The sequence below is a fragment of the Grampus griseus genome, assembly GCF_964374135.1.
Source record: "Grampus griseus genome assembly, chromosome: 4".
Classification (NCBI taxonomy): Eukaryota; Metazoa; Chordata; class Mammalia; order Artiodactyla; family Delphinidae; genus Grampus; species Grampus griseus.
The window spans coordinates 48,358,954-48,382,540 of NC_138997.1; the positions used below are offsets into that span (position 1 = coordinate 48,358,954).

A 23,587-nucleotide genomic window follows, 5' to 3' on the forward strand; every position below is an offset into this window, starting at 1 on the left:
CCGGGTTCAGTCCTTGGTCGGGGAACTAAGATCCCATCCCGCAAGCTGTGCAGCATGGCCGGAAAAAAAAAAGTCATGGAAAATAATTTGATACCAACACATTTTAAGTAAATATGTCGCCTGAGATTGTCATATGAAAAAATATTTCGAATGGATCTTTGTAACTTATTCTTCATTTAAAGCAAATTATGTAATGGAAGGTGAGGAAAAGCAGATATATAATCAGTTTCATTTGTCTTAGGCTCCTCGTGTACCAGTTCAAGCACTGCCTATGGTTGTCCCACCTCAGGAGCCTGACAAACCACCTGCCAATGTTGCCACTACTCTTCCCATCAGGAATAAAGGTCAGTTATACTTCTAAAGACTTAACAAGTTGTCCAAGTAAAAATGATAAGATTGCAAAAAAAAAACCAAAAACTGGCCATTTAAAATTATTATTCCACAAAAAATGAATTTTACTAGGTCGGCATAATTGAAGATTTTTTTTTTTTAACAATGAAAAAAGCATGTTATTGGGAGAGAACATAGTTAAGAACACTAATTTGTGCTGGAATCAGAAGTATTAGCAGTAGAAATTCAGATGCTCATCTTTGATGCAATTCTGATTATCCATGATTTCCTCTAATAACTAGTCATTTCTATTCATGTTAAAATGTTAGGCTGCGTATAATTGGGTGACATTTTTGTAAATTACTAAAATTTCTGTAGTGATATGAGGCATAATATTAATAAGCTAGATCAAAATTAAATTTTATTTTAGAATAACTGGTTTTAATATAGATTTTATATCTGGAATACCTTTTCTCAACCAAGAATTCAAAGTTACTTCAGATATGGTTGTTTGTTGCTCTAGAACTCTGAGGTCCATATTTGGTTTGTGGAAGTTACATCATGCATGTTCATAAGTTATGTCCCAAAAGATTACAGCTACCAGTTTTAATCAGTTTTTCCTTTTAGAAAGTTTTACCTGAGGAACCAATGTGGTTTTAATTTTTTGGTTTTTGGCTACCTATATTATTTTACCAACAAGAATACTAAGTATTTCCACCAGTTCTTTTCAATCACCACTACCAATCTAGAGCCTTGGCACCTTTTTCAGTTGGTATAGCAAGCAAATGATTGCTATACCGATAGCCAGATATGTTTATTCACCTGGCTGTCAGAAGATACAGTGGATGTCGTAGTTCAGCATCTTTTCTTCCAGGGAAACTGAATCCCATTTCTCTACTGGCCAGGTAGCTTTGTGAATATGTGAATTTCTATCTTACCTTTATCAGTCTTGAAGATGGTAGGCCCCAACAAAGACATATATTTTAGTTGGATTTTAATTTCCTGGTACTTCTCAGTGGTTTGAGTACTCTTTGTGTGTATGTGTGTGTGTTTAAAAGGCACAGACTATTAAATGTAGAAAAACCTTGACTTAGAGGTTTAAGTTTTCCCTACATCTTAATAATTTAGCATTATTTTTCTGTTCTTATGATAAGTTTTTACATCTTTATGACCAGATGAGGTATCTATCTACACATAGCCTTAGATTTTACTTTAATTGTACCACTTAGATATCACAAACTTGCATCCCTCTATTGTCTAATTTTAACCATGTGATATTTTTAAAATTCTGAAATTAATTTCCCAAAGGTTACTCTATGCACATAAAATACATACATTTTATATTTATGATAAAGAAGGTGGATTTGTTTTTAACTCCTTAACAGTGCATTTTCACCTTCTATGGATATATTAACTTGGTGCATAACTGTTGGCACTAAACCTCCCAACAGTAACTCTGTAATGAGGATGCCATTCATGTGCACTTCTGAGGGGGTTTCTTTTTCACACAGCTGCTTCTAAACAAAAGTCCAGCAGCCATTTGCCAGCAAACAGCCAGGATGTACAGGGTTACATCACCAATCAGTCTCCAGAGAGCATTGTAGAAGAGGCTCAGGGAAAGTTAACAGAACTGGAACAGAGGATAAAAGAAGCCATAGAAAAGAATGCACAGCTGCAGTCCTTGGAACTGGCTCATGCTGACCAACTTACCAAGGAGAAGATCGAGGAGCTGAACAAAACAAGGGAGGAACAAATTCAGAAGAAACAAAAGATTTTGGAGGAACTACAGAAAGTAGAACGAGAATTACAACTGAAAACTCAGCAGCAGCTAAAAAAGCAGTATCTAGAGGTTAAAGCTCAAAGAATTCAACTTCAGCAGCAGCAGCAACAGTCTTGCCAACATCTGGGACTGCTAACTCCTGTTGGGGTTGGAGAACAGCTTTCCGAGGGAGACTATGCACGGTTACAGCAAGTGGATCCCGTTTTGCTTAAAGATGAACCCCAGCAAACTGCTGCTCAGATGGGTTTTGCACCAGTCCAGCCTCTGGCCATGCCTCAAGCTTTGCCTCTGGCGGCAGGTCCCTTGCCTCCAGGGTCCATCGCAAATCTTACAGAACTGCAAGGAGTGATAGTTGGACAGCCAGTACTGGGCCAAGCACAGTTGGCAGGGCTGGGGCAAGGAATTCTGACAGAAACACAACAAGGGTTAATGGTAGCCAGCCCTGCTCAGACCCTCAATGACACGCTGGATGACATCATGGCAGGTGGGTTATATTGTTATGAGCAGGTATCAAATATGATTTGCTTAAGGCGAGTAAGAGTGTGCCAGAATTTTTTGCCGTTACCCAACTTGAGAACTATTTCTGGACTCTTGAACCATGTATATCTTTAGAAATATTAGTTCAATCTCAGACGTTCTCAGATGGATACAGGTCAAATTAAAGATTAGCTTATTCAGTGCAAGTGGCTGAAACTTTCTGACTTAGGTGGGTAGGCTGGGAATCTAGGTTTTTCGGTAGTCAGGTTGATGTTTGATTTTTTTGTTTGTTTTTGTTTTTTCTCTTTAAGTTCAGAATACTGATAAAATTTTGGCTTTTTTGCTTCTGTATTCACACCAATAAACCGGGAAATTGGTAGAAGTTGAAGTGCAAAACTAGTAGGATATATCAGAAAGCTTATTTGTGAACAGAAATACTTTATATCCTAATGGATCAGACTTCAAACCTGATGGATATTAAGAAAAAAAAAGTAAATACTTTTACAACAATAATAAAGTACCAAACCAAATAAGGTTTGATGATACTGTATGTCAGTGATTTATCCCCTGTGAATGTTCATGTGTAGTTTCTTTCTAATTGTATTATGAGCAGGTGTGGTCCCTTGATAGTATCATAAATGATATATCTTTAAATGGGTAGGCAGAGAAATTTTTTTCCATTTTAATTAGATTCATTGGCAAAAAGAAATATTTTAGGGGTTGTTTTAATGGTTCTAGTTTGGGGTACTTAGTTTTTGTGAGTTCTGTAACAAAGTAGTAAAATGAGATTTTACAGAATTATAAGCCATAAGAATACTGTACTGAAAAGAATAATTTTCTTCATTTAAAAAAAAAAGTAAAGAAAAAAAAACAGAAAAAGAAGGAACAGGGGAAAACAAAGGGAGTAAATAGGTGAATTTTGGTAATTTTCATCTGCTGTCTTCCCCCCTTTTAATTCTTTGGTCTATACTTAAAGGATGATTGAATTTTTTCTAATTTTGAAACTGTGTTTAAGTAGCATTATATATTATGATGAGATTATACATAACTTAATTTTAATCTTTTAAAAGAATAAAAGAAAATGAAATTGTATAGTGTTGAGATATTTAGCTAACATTCAGAAACTAAGAAACCAGCTAATGAGACAGATTTTGTACTTAGAAATTGCTCTAAAGTTTCCTAGTCTTCTTTTAGTATCACCTCAACAATAGTATGTGGAATGAAAGTCTCTGCTAATCTTAGAGGGTACAGTAACTACATCGGAAAAAATGCTATTAATTGTTAGTAAGAACTACAAAGCTTCTTATATTAAGAAGTATACATTTTTCCTATCGATTTGAAAGTTACTACTAATCACCATTAGTGGGTTATAATAATTGGGAATGTAATTTTAAAAACAGTATATATCTTATGAAAATTGAAGCACAGTAGCTCCAAATGCCAAATTTGATATTACTTTCATGGCCATTAATCTAGATCATAATGGTGTTCTTTATAATATGTCAATTCAACTACCAAAGAATGTGTAGAATTAAGTGTTATTTATTCAATTAAATGAAGAATGGACATTCCATACCAATGAATATTAAAAATTTTTTGATATGCTATCAGAATTTACCTGATGTTCTTGGGCATAGTTCAATAATGATTTGCCAGTTGTATAATTTTTATGCTGATCAGAATTATCGGAGGTTTGTAAAGTAGTTTTTCTGTTGATTTGTTTACCAAACGAAAACAATTAAATTCTCCCTATGTGTTCCAGGTGTTTTCATATAAAATTATTTTTTAAAGCTTATAACTTCTTAGGAAATATGACAGATACTTGTCATATTATAAAAATACTTTACCTGTTTATTCTCATTTATATGGGGAGAGGAGAGATGGCCAGAAGAAAGAACAGGATTAAAAACATCCAGCTACCTCCCTGCAACCCATTCCTGCATCATGCATGTGCACGTGCACAAACATACACATATACACTCACTTCCACAGCCTTTAAACTTCTTCTGTGGTAGTAATTGTTATTTCAGTTGACTAATGACCATTTCCATTTCTTTCTTTGGGTTTTTTAATATCTTACAACTTCATTAGGCTCAGTCTTCCTTCTCTCCTTCAGCATAATGTCTGTTCTTTATTCCTTAGTCCCCATTTATTAGACTGCTTTTATAAGATTCAGTCTCTTTTTCTCTAGTGCTTGGCTGGTCAGAATCTTCTATCTTCCTTGGTTTCTGTACTAGCCAAACCAAAATCAGTTCCCTATTTAACCAGTCTTAACAACTTGCCTTTGCTGTGCTGTCAAGTTCCCTCTTTCCTTACCTGACGTTAAAATTTCTTTGAGCATCTGGTTTTCCCTCTCTGACCCTAAAATGAAGTTCCACACGTAAAGATTTGGTCTGTACCATGGTTCCTTCAGGTACCTACATATTTACAATTGTTACTTTTAATTGTAGAGAATGGATGAGTGACAGGCAGCTATTTAGTTTTAGTAAACCAATATCATAGGTACCCCAAGGGAATTAAATGAGAGAATTGATTTTTCCTATCTCCTTCTAGAAGAGGTGATAAGAAAAACCAGTTTGACCAAAAATAAGAAAACTAATATGTTCTTTAAAAGAACTTATTCAAATTGAAATGTAAATTATAATTTAGTCATTTAACAATAAACTTAGATTTTTTTGTTCAGTATCATGAAATAAAATTCAGTTTTTTGGACAGATTGGTGTTCATTCTGTTTAAGCTAATTTTGTGTTTAGCATTTTCATTTGTGAAAATCAGTCTAATCAGAGGAGAATATGGAACCCATTTTAAGAGCCATAGATTTTATATGGTTTTGAAATTTATATCTAGAATGTGTACATTTGAATTGTCTTGATCTTTTTCTTAACATACAAAACTATCAACGTGGAGTAACAATATCAAGGTCATTAGATGATTAACATGTTAGTGTTGAATACATGCCCTTTTCTATTGATCTGGATCCCTAAGGATTCAAATAGTGTGTTTTGTTTTGTTTTGTTTTGTTTCCTCCTTTGTTCTTCCTTTGGCTTTTAAGTGGACTTAAAAATGTATAATTTTAGAATGTGTGTTGCTATAATGTATAGTGTATGTTTGTGCCTGAACTAAGGATTTCATGTAAAATAGATTTCTTAATTGACAATTGTGTTTATAATTGTTATGATAAGGTCTATTTCAGTTTTGTTCTTGGTAGGAGCATAACCTCTTTTGCCTGGTTTCAGATCCAGTTGTGAATCATGATTGTTTTCTGTCTCATGTAGTTGATAACTACATTGGTAACATACATCCACACTACTGTTGATCATTCAAAGATTAATGCCCAGACTCTAGTGCTATAGCATTTTTAATAAGGGGGAAAAAGGATTGATGTTCACATGCCAACTCCAGAAGTGAGTTGATGAGGGAATAAAGTACCCTCAACTGCTACCAACTTTGGAATTCTCCCATCTCAAGTACTGACCTAATTAGCCCCTTCTTAATTTGCTTATTTTGATGAAAATAATATCATGGCAAAATTATACTTAGAAGAACTAACAGTAATCTATATTTGAAGGCTGATTGCATGCATACATTTTTTTCTACCCTAATATTTTAATTTTGTCCTCCTAAGTCAGTGTGATTGCTAGATTGATTGGTGAGCATTTTACGCCCTTCAGAATAATTCTGTATGTGAGAAACTGTTTCTGTGTGAGGATCAAATTTTTATATATATATATGCTGTCATACTGAGGGCCACCCCCTGTCTGCAGTTAATAAAAGAATAGGAAGTATTTTAAATATTCAATAGCGAATGTCCCCAAACAGTGATATTACTTTCATTAGTTCTAGAAAATAAGGTGTGAAATTGGCAGGTAAAAGACACATTTTCTCCTTCTTAACTTGACTATTTTAACTTTTATTCCTTTTCTGATTAAGAAGATATAATGGATAACCATTTGCATATATATTTAATTTTAATTCATAAAAATAGTTTTGTTTTCAGGGTTATTTTGAATTAAGGTTTTGTGATTACATACCATAAGAGGGGAATTTGTTTTTCATATGGTTTATTGTTTAGCACATGGGTTACTCTCAATATATATTTAAATTTTGGTCTGTTGTCCAGTGTCAGAAATAACCAGGAAAATGAGTTATTAGTGCTATGGCAGTCTACCTGTAGATATTTTGTTTTTAAAGATATTTAAATATTTTCTGACAACTATTTCTTGCTGTTACCTAACAATGTTTCATCCTCATTAAGTACAGTTATTTTGTTCAACAGCAGTCAGTGGAAGAGCATCTGCAATGTCAAACACTCCTACCCACAGTATCGCTGCTTCCATTTCCCAACCTCAGACTCCAACTCCAAGTCCTATCATCTCTCCTTCAGCCATGCTTCCTATCTACCCTGCCATTGATATTGATGCACAGGTAAGCTCCAAACTCAGGAGTGATAGTTTTTAGCTGGAATTATATCATCATTAGAAACATTAATCAGTTATTTAAATCATCTTAGACTGCTTTGTCTCTGGGCAAAGACCTGAGCCACAGTTATAAATTAGAATCCACATTTAAAGAAATAAAATACCAAATACAGATTATTACTGATAATTATTGTGAAGATCTGGTTTCTGATATCATCAAGTAATCTTTTTTTCTTAAACTTTAGTTTTAAAAGGGATGTAAAAAGAAAGAACTTATTTAAGATAATGTATTTTCTTCTAAACTTAAATTAGAAGATGTGTCTTAAAATTCATATTGGTTTCCATTTATATAGCATATATACTCAGTTACATTTATATTGTCTTTGAAAATTCTGATCTTGCTGACTGAAATATGTAGTAAGTCTATGTGTCTGTTTCTATAACACTGTTAAGTTTAAAAAACAAGTTTTTTAAAAGAATTAGTTTACCATGAAATGTCAGAGCAAAGTGAGGTTGGAAAAGAGAAGGTAGCTTGTGTTGTGTCCTGAAGAAATGCCAAGCAGCCTAGCTTAGAAGACTACTGAATGAGGTAAGGGTATGTGGCTTTCTTCAGGACTGAGAAATGTTTGAAGTTTATTTAGTTTTGTGTTTTGATTAATGCCTGATGGAGAGACTAGTGTGAGGGTGGTGGTGTACGTTATAAAACTTGCAGTTTTATAAATGATCACTTCTTTATAAGCATCAATTTTAGGGAGGGGGGAAGGGGGAGAGAGAGAGAGAGAGAGAGAGAGAGAGAGAGAGTGTGTGTGTGTGTGTGTGTGTGTGTGTGTTTGTATTATTGCATCCTTAAGGGCCTGTACTATTAAGCTATTGAAATAAAGCCTCCTTTTCATTAAGATGTTTCTTGGTAATACTATGAAAAAGGAATTTCATTTCTGTTCTTACTTGCTTCCCTTATTTTATATGAGCTAACTTTTTTTTGAGCACCTAAAATAGTTAGGGGCTTTCTTTAAGGAATAACTTTATTCAATCTTCAGATTACACATACAAGGTAGCTACTCTTAAACACCCATTTTCCTGCTGAAGAAACCTAGACTAAGAGAGAGATTAAACATTTGGCTTACAATCACTTCATTTAACTAAGAAATGGTGGGGCTGGAGTCAAACTTAGGTTGGTTTGACTTCAAAGACACCCTTCCAAATACCATACTATAGGGCTTCATTTTTAGTCTCATAAAAAAAAGTAGACATTCATTTGGTGAACCACAGTGGTTTACATTTCATATTGATAGCATTGTAGAATTGGATTGAACTTTTTATTGAATTTGCATTATTTTCCTCTAACCTGTTTTGCTCTGAGTCTGTTAATGTTTTAACCAGAAGTATATTTTCTAATTTTGTGAGATCAAAAATTGATCCATAAGCAAAAGTAAAATTTCACCAAAATATAAAGTGTTTCTTCTTTTTTTTTTTAATGCTTTAAAATAAAACAGCCACAGGGACTTCCCTGGTGGTCCCGTGGTTAAGACTCTGCACTTCCACTGCAGCGGGGCAGGTTTGATCTCTGGTTGGGGAACTAAGATCCCGCGTGCTGCACGGTGCAGCCAAAATTAAATCAATTAATCAATCAGCTACAGAAAAGGTTCCATCAAGTATGATCATGATTTTATTGAATTTGAGATTATAGTGATAATGAAATTTTATCTGACTATACCACTCAACCAACCATAAATTAATTTCTGAGAAGTTACATATAAATACTTTTAAAAAGTTAATTGAACAAACGATGTACATTTTAAATGTAGTAGACATACTTATGTAAAAAGATTTGACTATGGCTCCTTAAAAATCTGCTTCTTTATCTGGTCTTTACATTGAGGCTTTTCAGTTGGGTTAGCCTAATATGAATTACAATACTTTTCATGGAGTTTACCATAACTGCTTAGTTAGAAATTTCCTGTTTTGGAACACATAATACAAAATAATTATTTGGAAATAATTGTTCACCATTTTTTCTTTAACCTTCAGTGTTAGTTTTTTTAACTTACTAGTTTTTATGATACCAAGAAGGTACTTAAAGTGATAAATACAAAGATTCTTTTATGCTTAATCCACCTGAAGTTTTTTCTAGATTCTCAATACAAATTCCATGAGATTTTACGTAATGGATATTTTGGTTTATGTTGTGACAATGCTGTGCCATTACAGACAGGTGATATGATGAAGATTCTTCCTCTATTTTGAAAGATTAAAATTCCTCTAATAATTGGATTTTCCATTTGTTTATTTAACAAAACTTAACATGTACATTCTTTTTTTTGTTTTTTTTTGCGGTACGCGGGCCTCTCGCTCTTGTGGCCTCTCCCGTTGCGGAGCACAGGCTCCGGACACGCAGGCTCAGCGGCCATGGCTCACGGGCCCAGCTGCTCCGCGGCACGTGGGATCTTCCCAGACCGCGGCACGAACCCGTGTCCCCTGCATCAGCAGGCGGACCCTCAACTACTGTGCCACCAGGGAAGCCCAACATGTACATTCTTACTCTTTACAGATACTTACTTCTTTAACTTAATCTCTGTAACAATTCCATGAAGTAGGTACTGTTGCTATTACCATTTTACAGGTAAGGAAAGAGGCCTTGCCTAACAGCCAATTTTTTAGTAGAGCCAGCTTTCAAAGAAACAAAAAAAAGACTCTGGGTCTAAAATCTAGAAAATGGGTCTGCCTAGATAGCAAAGGGTCATGTGTGTTTAATCTTTACATCTGTTTAGCATATTTCCTTGGCCATACAGCATATTTACCACAAATCTTAAGGAAGAACAAAAGAAGTGTGATTTTTTTAATGCCTCAGTATATAAGTCTCTTTTTTTAAATGCTAATGATTCTTGAAAAATGGTCCTTTAGTTGATCATTATAGTAGGGAACTAATATTTTAAACAAGGATTAGCTGGAATCGTATGTGTAATTTCTGGCCCTTAAAGAATGCTGACGATAAGAGTTTGCATTCTTTATAACATTCCTCAAATCTTACGTTCTATAACTAGAAATCACCCTTGGTTTGTGTGCCACAGGCTCTCCGCCTCTCATGTAATGGTCTTATTGAATTAAGTTTGGATACTATCAAAACTTTTAAGATTAATACTACACACTGTGCTGTTACCAAAATTTATTTTAGGAAACATCAATAAATGATAGTTTGAAGTAATTATTTGGGACTGTTTTACTATGCATTCTGATAACATAGCTCTAATCTCTTTTTATTTTGCTTGAGTGGTGTAATAAAACTTATACCTGGGTACTCTAGATATGGAAATTAGGAATCACATATAGATTTTTAAGAACTGTGGTTTTATATGAAACAATAAATCTGGTTGAAGGTTAGAGCTGAATCCCCTGAATTAATTAAATATTTTCTGTATTTTATAGTGTGAACTTTTTATTAACTCTGCTAGCCGAAAGTGAGAAAGAATTAGTTGTTCTCTTCATAGGTTCTAAAACCTGTGTTCTGGCATGAACTGAACTTGTGTTCCAGTTCTGAACTGCTTGACATTTTATTCTCAAATTTCTAAAGGCTTTCCTTAAACTTGGAATAACTTATTCTAGCACATCTCAAAAATGAGAAAAATAAATACCTCCTCATGTAATTTTGCCTTTTTTTCCTGTTTTTAATAATTAACATGTATCTATTATCTTTTAAAGAGGTAGATGTTAAATTTAACCTACATATCAAGACTGAAATTGTAGAGTATGTAAAATTATGTTTTACCTTTAATGGTATAAATGTCATTGGTATTTCTCTTTTCTTCTGTTTTTGCAACATGGAAAACAGTTGCACCACGATTTAATGAGAAATTAAGGAGCCCAGGAAAAAACTCATTTAACTCATAATAGTAATATGAAATACTCTGCCATTAAAGCATTCTACTTTAAAATGCATGCGTTCGACTTGTTTATATGAAGTGTTTTAAATAGGTTATTTACTGTCTTACTGATTTTTCTCATTTATTGAATGCCCTAAAGTGCCATCCTTTTTAATCTTATACATGACCCCTAACGTGGTTAGAGAATGAGATATTTGGGACCATGGAGGTCTAAAAAATATTCAGCCCTTTAAATCCTAATAGTTTTCAAAGTAATTTATTTAATTACTTTAAATGAAATGAATAGATATACTTTTTTATAGTTCAGATTTTTTTTTCACTTATATTCTAGCTCATTAAAAGCTGCCTTTTCCTTTAATATTTCATTTGTCTTATGATTCTTGCTTTTTTTTATCTTATAAAATTGAATCGTCATGCTGGTAATTTACAGAATATTTTTACATTGAATATAATTTTATCATTTTTTATAAGCCTGAATCATCATAACATGTTATAATACAGAATGATATATTTTATGATATTGTGAGCTAAATGGAAATTTTCTTTAGAATATAAACCTGGAAAGCTCTTAACAAAGCTCTGGGCATCTTTTTCCTTTCCAGGTTTCTCTTAGATATATGACCAAGAATGTGACTTGGTAACCAATATAATAACATAACTTTAGTATTACTTTGCCTTCTAGAAAGTCATCACCTACATTTCATTTCCTTGATTAGAAATATTCAAAACACCTGTTTTCTTTAATTCAAAACTACCTGTATCTTATCAGTAGTTAATTTAACCCAAACTCCTACTTCAGTTAAATTGTTTCTTGATATATTGCAAATCAGGATATTTCTTACCATTTTGGGAATGTGTAGTATATATTTGGGGGGGCGGTGAAAGTCTCACTTCAGAATCTTTAAATTCTTTCATTATTGTCTTAAAAAGATTGTTGTAAAATATTAATTGCTTTAATTTCACCTTAATGCAGAAATATAGTGAAGTTACCCACTTTTAAGTTGCCCAGGGAATTTGACTAACCTCCCCCTCTTCTTCAGCTTTAAATATCTTTTCCTTCAACTCTCACATTGTTCATATTTCTCTCTTAGTTTCAACCTAAATTTGCCCTGTACAGTAACCTGTAAACTCCTAGTGAGCAGAGACTGTATTTACTTACCTTTGTCAGCGCTAGAGTATCTAGCAGAGTACTTTGAATATAAAAGGTGCTTAATAAATGTCAATTGAATTGATGTTTTATAATGTGGAAAAAACCCAAATTTTACTGATCCTCTAAAATTTTCCATGCTTACCTTTTCCAAATTTTGTCTCTTCATTCTCTATTACGATTGGCACCAGTTTCCTAAATTACTCTTTAACCCCTAGAAGACTTCTAGAAACCTCATAAACTTTATCATAAAGTTGACTCTTTGTAATAAAGATTACTCTTCTACTGATTGTCTATACTAACATAGAGAACACATAATACAGATAGACTTAGCATTCTGTTCACCTCAATCAGCTTTGCCTTAGGGCTGCTCTCTGATGTAAGAGGGTAAGCAGCATTTTGTTATCGATGATCTTCTTGGTTTCTTTTACACCAGTCTTTACCCATTGTTAGCATGTGTGACCATCGGAAGGTTATTTCTCTGACCTTTGTCTCCTTTTCTCTGAAATCAGATTCCTTCCTTATAAACCTGAAATAAATATAATATTATATAACACAGTAAATATATATTTCATTTATGTAATCCTTTGTTTTATTAGTGATAGCTTTTATTCTATGACCCTTACAGCTACTGTCATTCATTCAACTTAACTATCTTTTATTGTTTCCTAGGCAAGACATCACTAATAGGTAGAGAATGCAAACATAAATAAGACATGTTTATTACCTTCCAGGAATTTATAGTCCCCTGAGGGTGATAGACACATAAGTAATATTAACATAAGGAAGATTGGTGATAAATGCTGTAATAGAGGTGAATATGTGAAAGCGGGAAGATGGCTTAGACAGAGCTATACAATAAAAAAATAATGCAAGATTCATATAATTTTATGTTTTCTGGTAGCCACATACTATGATAGAGTGTGACCACTGGTTAAATCTATTATTGGTCACTATCACTGGCATAAGTCAGAAGTAAACTGTATATAAACAGTGTCATGTCTCAATTATAATTGTGTTTGTCTTTCAAAATGCATTGTATATTATATTTTTTTGTTCCTTTAAATTTTTAGGGGCTTTGTTCCTCGAATGCAGTTAAGTTACTTGGAAATAATTTTTTCATTTCAAGACTTGTTTTTCAGCTTTGTTAGATGGGTCCAGAGTAGCTAATTTGGCCTAATGGCTGAGGATTTTTCTTGATATTCTGTGTGTTTTGAGGGTCTTTCTGCTCTGGCTGTGGGAACCAAACTATTCCCAGTTCTGTGTAAACTCTAGGTGTTGTTCAGTCCCTTCTGGTAGTCTTTCCCTGGCCTCCAGTAATTTTTCTTATGCACGTATGCTGATCAGAGCTCAGCTGAAGACTCAAGAGGAGCCCTCTGCAGATCTCTGGAGTGCTCTCTGTATGTAGTGCCTTCCTCTCCAGTAGTCTACCCCATGAATTCTAGCCACCTTCACTTCTCCAAACTCTCTTTTCAATGCAGGGAGAATGCCAGGCTCTATTTGGGTACCCTCTTCCTGCACTTTAGCCTGGAAACTCTCCAGGCTATACAATAAGTTAATCATTTCTGTCCTCAGTGATCACTGTCATGTGTTGCCTGTCTAACTAACATCATTTCAAATAGTTTGTCTTTTTTTGTCATTTGGGATGGGAAGATAAATCTTGTCTATGCTACTCCATTTATGGGTAGAAGGGAAAGTGAGTCCACAGTAGTATTTCTTAAAACATGTAGTTGAAAATAGCATATGGTTGAAAATCATACATTTTTTTCTTCTTGCTTGCTTTAAGAATTGCCCATAAAGTTCAAATATTATTTGTAGTTTAAAAAAATCACAAGTTGACCATTAGTGGGGAAAAAAAAAAGAGGTTACTATCCAAATGTTTGATATAGTAGAATGGTATATATGTGTGTGTATGTGTGTGTGTGTGTGTGTATTTGGTATATGTACATATTATGTAATTGATGTTAACATTTTTAATTGTCTAATGAGCTAATCAACAATTTTTTACAGACTGAGAGTAATCATGACACAGCGCTAACGCTTGCCTGTGCTGGTGGTCATGAGGAACTGGTACAGACATTGCTAGAGAGAGGAGCTAGTATTGAGCACAGAGACAAGAAAGGTAAGGCCTACTTTTGTTAACTTTTCTTCTGAATTATTTGTGTTCTGTGACGAAATACTACTTGTAGCCCTATTTTGATGGACAACAGCACTGTTTCTTTGCTTAGCTAAGAAGATCTTTATTTTACTCCAGGTTTTACTCCGCTCATCTTGGCTGCTACAGCTGGTCATGTTGGTGTTGTGGAAATATTGCTGGACAATGGTGCAGACATTGAAGCCCAGTCAGAAAGAACCAAGGACACACCGCTATCTTTGGCTTGTTCTGGGGGAAGACAGGAGGTATTGTCCCCAAGTGTAATTTTTTTTTTTCTCTCTGTTTAACAGATGTGCACTTTTAATTTATATGACTTTGTGGTAACAGTGGACAGACATTAAGATTTATCACAGTAACTGAGACTATAATCTTTTAGCAAAAGGATAAGAATTAGTGTTATAAACTGTCTTGCCAGAAAAATCATACATTGTTTATTATCCTACTCATCTGAAAGTACGAACTGCCATAGGAATCCCTCTATATTGCATTCAGGCTAAGAGAATGATTAAGACATCCCAAATCAAATCAGCAAGCTCCTGATAAGTGGGGCCTATATTCACTCATCTTTTCCTGTCCCAGAGTACTTAGTGTGAAAGGTACTTAAGCTCAGCCTCTGTTTGCTCCATTGTGTGTCTTCTTCGGACATTTAATAATCAGTTGGATAACCTCATTCTTCTGGCATTTAATAATTAGTTGGATAACCTCATTTTAAATCACTTTTTTAAATCCAATTCTATTCACCAGTCGTGCTGTCTCTATGGATTGGTAACTTCTCAGTTAGGGAGTTGTTGAATCTTATATTTAGGAAGCACTCTAGGTCATTCCAGGTGAGTTTCCTACCCTCAGCTTAAAAATCTTTTTCTTTTTTATTTCACCATTCTAATTATTTTCTGTATTCCACAGTGGAGGTGATTCTGTCAGTCAGAAATGTAAATGTTCTGTTTTTGATATATAATGAAAGTAAAATTTTGACTTAACTGAAATTTTCAATCACTGTGTGGTTTGAAATCATACTTGTCTCATAACATTTTTCAATATTGAATCAAAAAGAAATCAGTTGATTTTCTTCCTTTCAAAGCAATGTTAAAGCCTATAGTCTACTGTAATCTTTATGTATTCTTACTAAAATGTAACAGATGCGGTAATGATAATTATAGAAGTCTTTTAGGGTAATAATTTTGCCTATAACACTCTTGCTTTTATTTGGTGTCATTAGAACAGTAAAGTATTTTGCAGTAATTAATAAAATATTAGAAAGTCATTTTACTATTAAATCACAAAATAATTCTTTTATATTGAATGTTTATTACTTTTGGGGAATAGACCATTCCCTCTGAGAGATAACTAGGGTCAGTTATCTTTGCATAAAAGAATTAAGAAAACTTTAGAAATTTGATTAGGGTTTTCTACTTTATTGCTTAAGGGACTCTTTGTAAAATAAAATAGCCTAATGCCAGTTTGGGGGCTTGTTTTTATGATGTTGTTACATAAGCCAGTTAGCCTCACTGGCTCTAAAAGCAAAAATGTGATAGAAAGTCATCTAAAATTAGTCATAGCTTCAGAGAAAGATAAGAATCATATCGCTTATACATGGAATCTTAAAAAAAAAAAATACAAATGAACTTATATACAAAACAGAAATAGACCCACAGACACAGAAAACAAATTTATGGTTACCAAAGGAGAAAGGAGTGGGAGAGGGATAAATTAGGAGTTTGGGATTAACATATACACACTGCTGCGTATGGAATAGATGACCAACAAGGGCCTACTGTATAGCACAGGGAACTATACTCAATATTTTATAGTAACCTCTAAGGAAAAAGAATCTGGAAAAAAAAAGTATGTATATGTATGTATAATTGAATCACTTTGCTGTACACCTGAAACTAACACAACTTTGTAAATCAATTACACTTCAATAAAAAATTTTTTTTTAATGAAATTTAAAATAGAAAACGCTTATGAATGTGAACGTAAAAAAACCCAAAAGACAAAAATAAAATAAAATTGGTCATAGCTTTATTCAAACAAGTAAAGTTTTAGCTGGTAGTAAGGCAAAGCACTGTTCATTAACATTTATTTATTTCCTAGTTAGATATATTATTAACAGTAAGAGCAAGGATAAGTGCTATGAGCTTGAGCAATCCTTAACTTCCTTATGCCTCATTTGTAAAATGAAGATAAGATGCTAGTACCTGTGTCAAAGAGTTTTTTTGTGCATTAAATGGCATAATAGACAAAAGATCTATGAATGGCACTTAAATAAATGCTAAATATTCTCAGCAATCAGGGAATGCAAATTAAGACCCCAGTGAGATACCACCAGCTACATCCACTAGAATGGCTAAAATTATAAAGATTGACAATACCAAATTTTGCTGAGGATGTGGAATAACCAGAACTCCTTGTTGATGAGAGTGTAAATAGTACAACCACTTTAGGAACAGGTTTGGCAATTTCTTAACTAAACATGCACCCAGAAATTCTGCTGCTAGGTGGAGCCCATGAGCAATGAAAATATATTTCCACAAGAAATGTTCATGGCAACTTTATTCAGAATTGCCCAAAACTAGAAACAGTAGAGATGTTTATCAGTAGAAGGGATAAAGCAGCACATTCACATAATGGAATGCTACGCAATACACACAGTTGACTTTCAAACACTCTGTGATTCATTTATATGAAGATCTATGGTAAATGAAACTAATCTTTGGGTAGGATTGACTGAGAAAGAACATGAGTAAATAACAAATTTAAATTAGGTTTATGCGTTTCTCGATACAAATTAGGTTTATGCGTTTCTCGATACTCAGTGAATATACACTTAAGTTTTGTGCATTTATTGAAAGTTACAAATTTCACCTAAAAAAAACCTAAAAAGCCTAAAAGCAAGTAAGAGTTTAGTTCATGGTACACATGCTGATGTGTTTAAGGGAAATTGCAGGTGTCTACAATTTACTTAGAAATGAAATGCATCAAAAAATGATGGACAGACGAACAAATGTGATAAAGTAAGTAGAGGAGAATGTTAATGGTAGAATCTAGGTGATGATTGTATGTAAATTTTTTTCAACTTTTCTGTGTGCTTAAAAATTTTTATGGTAAAATGTTGGGGGAAGATAAGTGTTAGCTGTATTCCAAAAATGTTTTTAACATTTAGTTTTTGATTTTAAGTTTAAAAAATATTTTAAGGACATTTACATGTATAAATGAAAAAATCTTATTCTATTTTACCACTATGTGGTGGAATAATACAGAAATACTAATTTCCAAAACAGCATTGCACAAGAACACATGAGGTCAAGATCTTTCAATGAAAACACTGTGCCATTTCAACAGATTCCAAAATGGATTTTACTTGAGAAACGATTCCTTTATCGGCCTCTAAGACCTTTTGCTTTCATTTGAGACTGATTTTGTGCAAAGGATGAATGACTTTCCCCTTCTTTTGTTATACAATAAAGCAGAAAAAAAGAGAAATCAGAAATATACACCTTGCAAGTTGTCTCACCATAAGAAGAAAACACATTTTTTCCTTTTCTTTTTCCAGGTGGTGGAGCTATTGTTAGCTCGAGGGGCAAATAAAGAGCACAGGAATGTTTCTGATTACACACCTCTAAGCCTGGCTGCTTCTGGTGGCTATGTGAACATTATCAAAATATTACTAAATGCAGGAGCTGAGATTAATTCTAGGCAAGTTTTATTCTCTCTCTCCAAGTCCCTTAAGAGTGTTATGTTAAAGATATTTGTAGCACACTTTTTAATGCCATATTTAGGAAATGCCTTCATTACAAATTTAGAATTCAAATTTAAGTGTTTAAAATTGTTGACATAGAACTTGAAAAAATTATCACTTTATTTCTTATGATAAACGTAAACACATCTGTCTTATGTTTTTATTAGCAAGCAAGTATATACTTTAGAATGGAAAGTTCATTTTAATAATGACTTAATAATTTATCACTTTCAGCCCAAGTCATTATGTTGAATGAGATACAGAAAGTATTCTAGTTCTGGGTAGTAAAAGATTTGTAGTGTAGTCTTGGTAATATCTCAAAGATTTAGTAGGGCTGAGAAGAATGATTATTTTAAATAATTCTGCAGAATAAAGAATCTTAAATCCTAAGATAGAGTTCTGTATTATCATCTAGTTTTTCTGGGACATTTAAAAAATATATTGGGCTTCCCTGGTGGCGCAGTGGTTGAGAGTCCGTCTACCGATGCAGGGGACATGGGTTCGTGGCCCGGTCCGGGAGGATCCCACATGCCGCGGAGCGGCTGGGCCCGTGAGCCATGGCCGCTGAGCCTGTGCATCCGGAGCCTGTGCTCCGCAACGGGAGAGGCCACAACAGTGAGAGGCCCGTGTACCGCAAAAAATAAAAAAAAATTTTTTTAAATAAATAAATAAAAATAAAAAATATATTTTTCCCTTTGTTCTCCCCATACTTCCACCCCCAGAACTGGTAGCAAATTGGGCATTTCTCCTCTGATGTTAGCAGCTATGAATGGGCACACAGCTGCCGTTAAGCTCCTGTTAGACATGGGCTCTGACATAAATGCTCAAATAGAAACCAATCGGAACACTGCCCTTACCTTAGCCTGCTTCCAAGGAAGAACTGAAGTGGTTAGTCTTCTGCTTGATAGAAAAGCAAATGTGGAACACAGAGCTAAGGTAAGAAAAAGTCTGAGATTTACCCATGGGTTTATTGCTTTGACATTTAAGGTGTACATTGGCAATATGCTAATTATACTTCTAGTACTTTGTAGTAACATTTATCTCTTACATATATAAACAAATCATTCTGTATGACTCAGTTAAGCATTAACTCTTGAAATACCTCAGCAATAGATTTTTATAGGTAATAATGACATTGGAGTTATCAGCTGAAAACTATGTAGTATAATGAAAGAGAAGAGAGGGAGCATTTATTAAGTGCCAGTTATATGCCAAGTACATGTGTCTTAAAATTTTTACCAACAAATGGACATTAGGTAGAATCATCTGCTTTCAGTAGACCTCACTGTAACTGAGAGAGGTTAGCAGTGTCAGTGCTGAAATTTAGTCGTGAATTTTGTAACAGCTGTACCGTATTGCTCCCCCAGATCGTTGTTCTTTAACATTTTAGTACTTTCTGGTCTCTTACGTGTTGTTTTTTATTTTTCACCAAACCTAGACTGGCCTCACACCGCTAATGGAAGCTGCCTCTGGTGGATATGCAGAGGTGGGCCGAGTTCTTTTGGATAAAGGTGCTGATGTTAATGCCCCTCCAGTGCCCTCCTCGAGAGATACAGCTTTAACCATAGCAGCAGATAAAGGGCATTATAAATTCTGTGAGCTTCTCATTGGCAGGTATGATGCTACCATACCCTTCATATATGAACATGGTATTACTAGTGATTACTACTCTCTGTGCAAATTGAACTATTAAAAAATCAAATGTGATTACTTCTATAAACTGCAGTGTATTTTTTTATGTTTTAAACCTATCTCTATTATTTTCCACCCATCCAGAGCTATGCTGCATTGTTTAATATATTTCAGTGCAATCTAGAAATACTTCTTTTCTTCCTTTTTTGTCTGTGTATACACTTTTAAAGTACTATAATAAGCTATTTGAACATCCATCTATTGTCATCCATATTCACATCTCCCACACAGTTTTGCAAAGATATCACCTTAAGTCTTGTAAGTCTGGCAATAATCTAAGGCTTCATTGTTGATTTTCTTGTTCTGTAATTAGGGCTTTTAAGAGACAGTTATGGAACTGTTCAAGATATGAGATAGAGTCCAGGATATTTTTTGTTTTCAGTCACTTAGGAGTTACTTGCCAGTCTTTCAAAGTTGCTTGTCTACTAAATTAGATTTCCTACTTTAACAGTCTGAAAGACTTTTGCATGGTGTCCTAACAGTAGTAATTAGTAGTAGCTACTATCAACTAGTTATTTACCATGAGTCTTATCTACCATGATGCCCACTGAGTGCTAAACCTTCATGTTATTTTAAGATTCATTCTTTTACGAAGCCACATAATATAAATACATGAATACAAATAATCTGAAAGATATAATCACCTCATAGGATACTGTTTGTGCTCTAGGATACTGTTTAATATATTATGATATTAACAGGATGTACCATTATTTTTCACTAAAGAAAATTTTACATTTTCTCAGGATTTTAAGCTCAGAATTATGCACAAAGAGTCATTATTTTTAAAATAAGAAAAGCAATTATTGATATATCATTAGTTTTGATTCAATGGCTTTTAATTTGATGACTGGAAATTCTTTGTAATGTAATTCTGTTAGAGAAATATATTTTAGTCCTATATATTTTAAACAATTTTTTCCTTTACAAAATATTTTCACAAAATTCATAGTTGATTTTTATTATTATCTGTGTCATTTCATTTAAAAGTGATATTTGTGTCATTCATTTAGGGGTGCTCACATTGATGTACGTAACAAGAAGGGGAACACTCCATTGTGGCTGGCAGCAAATGGTGGACACCTTGATGTGGTTCAGTTACTGGTGCAAGCAGGTGCAGATGTGGATGCAGCTGATAACCGCAAGATAACTCCTCTTATGGCAGCATTTAGAAAGGTAGAAGTCTTTCATTCTCAGTCACTTGGATATTTTTCACTTAGGCTAGGAAGTGCATAATTTAATTATCACTAAAGACTCTCATTTTACAATCTAACAGTAGTGATGAAAGCAGTAAAATAATAAGCAAATAATCACTCTGATGGCAACATTGAAAGGTAGATACAGGTATGCCAGAAAAGCCATTAATAGTATCCATATTGGATGTCAAAGCTAAGTAAACTTCTAAAAAGTTGTTTGAATAGTATTTTCAAAATCTAGTTGCAATCTTAATCTTTCACAAAATATAAATCCAACTAAGTAATTAATTACTTGTTATGAATGAGTGTTTTCTTGTATTAGCACAGCAGAGAAAAGTTTAGCTTAAATTGATTTCATTTTTAATTATTCACTTTAATTTCTAGGAAAAAAGGAAAAATGAAAATTCAGCTGCCAGTATTTGAAACCTTCAGAAGTAGAAATAAATTTTGTAAAACTGAAACTTTCTGTAATGCATAGCACAGAACTGTGTATAAGTAATTTGATTTAATATTTTGGTTGATCTCTTAAATGCAGGTCTGATTTGTTATTGGGGAAGCCAGACTACTATTCCAGGGATTATAATTTTGAGTTTTGTCATTCTGTAGGTATAATTTTGAGTTTTGTCATTCATGTAGGTAAAATCTCTTACAGATTCCAAATTACTTTGTTGTATTGAAAATTTTTAATATATAAATTGTAAAAAAATCATCTTTTCCTTTTTCTCTTATTATTCTCTCTGACTCTTGTTCTTTATACCACCTCCTCCCTGGGTGTTCTAGACTAGCTTCCCACTGACTCTCTGAATTTTTTTTTCCTTGCTAATCAAACTTATTCTCAGTGGCTACCTACCTCTTCTCCAAGCAAGCTAGCATATAAAGTTTATCATCCAAACCATTTCACTATGTTAGTATCCTCTTCAAGTACCTTTTCATGTCTCCCCAGTCTCTGTAATCCTTTCAAATCCAATCTTAGTTTGTTATTCAAAGCCCAATCTAGTGCTTTTAGAACTCATCTCCCATTGAGTCCCTAATGTGGAGTCTTCTCCTTGCTTCGTCTTTTGTCATTGTCTCCCATAGCACCTTTGTTCTCATCTTGGGAATGCCCATGTCCTTCCTCATTCTTCCAAAATTACTCATTCTTTGGGTACAGTGTAAATCTCCCCTTCTATAGAAACTCTTCCCATTCCATTTGAGCTCACATTGAGATATCTGATCTCTTAAAGGTTGTAGAAATTCTACAATTCATTATTATCTTTATCATTTATTTTGACAAATATATATTGTTATTACCTTAACATCTAACATGCATATATCTCATCTTTCCAAATAGACTTAACTCCTTAAGAAAGGCACTTATCTTTTATACTCTTTGTATTCATTCCATTATTTTTCTTAGTACCTACCATGTACAACTGTAATTGTTGGCATATTACATTGTACAGATTCCAACTGTTGCTTTTTGTACAAAATGTAATAATCAGGGATCCACACACAAAGTCAGGTAACTGTATGAGTTGTCCCATATAAATAGTTTAAATACTGTAGAAGTGTTGGTGAGATATCAAGGAAAGGTGCAAATGGCATTTAAGCTATTCATTAAAAGATAGGGATAGTCCGAAAGGATGCAGATGAGAAGGAAGAAATAAATGCAATAGAGGAAATGTACTAAATATAAACAGATGTTTATTCATCCGTTTATATGTGTTGTGTCAGTAATAGTGTGGATTAGAGAAAGTAGAAAGCCTCTTGAAGGCTGGTCTAAAGATTTTGAACTTAGTGAACTGTGTTACAGTGAATAATATAATCATCGCTCAAGCCTTAGGAAAGTGTATGTTATTTCTTTTGCACTACCTAGTATAGTGCTATGCATTCAGTTTTTATCTCAAAGAAAGATCAAAATTGTTATTTCTACTCTTTTAATGCTTAAAATTGAAACACGATACTCAGTTCTAATGAATTAGCTAGGAAAAAAAAGATGAGGTTTTTCTTTTCTTTCACACATATCCTGCATTTCTTCATACTGACTTTATTGTTTTTTTAAATTCAGAATGGTTTAGAATTTTAGGTCAGGTTATTCTGTATTTTTTTTTTTTGGAGGGTAGGATGAAAATGAACAATGTAGATTTATCTAACTTATTAGAACCGAAGCCTGTCTCTTTTTCATTTAAAGTGCGAATAATACCCAATTTAAGTCTTTATTTTGTGGCACTAATGTTAATGGAATCTTAGTTAAGACAGACTAGATTTACTGAATCCTGATAGAGTCTGTTTTCAGTCTGACACTGATATCTATTTTTTAGGGTCATGTGAAGGTGGTGCGCTACTTAGTCAAAGAAGTCAATCAGTTTCCATCAGATTCTGAATGTATGAGATACATAGCAACGATCACTGATAAGGTAATATACTGATTAAATTCATCCCCATTATATGAGCTTGGGATCCCATTTGGCTTTTCATGTATATGTATATTCCACACTAAGATAAAAAAAGTCTTAGTTTGAACAATAATGTGTGGTACATAGCACTTTTCATTTATCTAGGATTTGGGAATGAAGTATGATATTTAAGAATATCTTCAGATGATTTACTTACCTCATGAAGTAATAAACCATTTTCTGTTTTAGAATTACTTTATCTTTTTAAATAGTACTTAAGCTAATTTAATTTTAATGTAAATACTAAACAATCTAAAGCAAATTATTGTTACTATTCATTAGTGCTGTAATCTATTCAGACAGATATCTCTTCTGAGAGGAACAAGTCAGTGGATTTTTT

The 23,587-nt window shown here is 33.5% G+C and overlaps 1 protein-coding gene across 8 annotated transcripts in view; it reads left to right on the forward strand.

Annotated features, from left to right (window-relative positions):
* ANKRD17 (ankyrin repeat domain 17) overlaps nucleotides 1-23,587 on the forward strand; it is a 128,865-nt gene that overhangs the window by 64,051 nt on the left and 41,227 nt on the right. For 3 of the 8 annotated variants that reach the window (XM_082653099.1, XM_082653103.1, XM_082653101.1), the window contains exons 14-23: nucleotides 242-344; nucleotides 1,842-2,594; nucleotides 6,864-7,012; nucleotides 14,041-14,152; nucleotides 14,285-14,430; nucleotides 17,739-17,881; nucleotides 18,647-18,860; nucleotides 19,363-19,538; nucleotides 20,630-20,792; nucleotides 23,113-23,208. In XM_082653099.1, the coding sequence (XP_082509225.1) occupies nucleotides 242-344; nucleotides 1,842-2,594; nucleotides 6,864-7,012; nucleotides 14,041-14,152; nucleotides 14,285-14,430; nucleotides 17,739-17,881; nucleotides 18,647-18,860; nucleotides 19,363-19,538; nucleotides 20,630-20,792; nucleotides 23,113-23,208 (2,055 nt within the window). The remainder of the gene's footprint in view (nucleotides 1-241; nucleotides 345-1,841; nucleotides 2,595-6,863; nucleotides 7,013-14,040; nucleotides 14,153-14,284; nucleotides 14,431-17,738; nucleotides 17,882-18,646; nucleotides 18,861-19,362; nucleotides 19,539-20,629; nucleotides 20,793-23,112; nucleotides 23,209-23,587) is intronic. The other 5 variants (XM_082653100.1, XM_082653102.1, XM_082653104.1 and 2 more) reach the window with 3 other exon arrangements.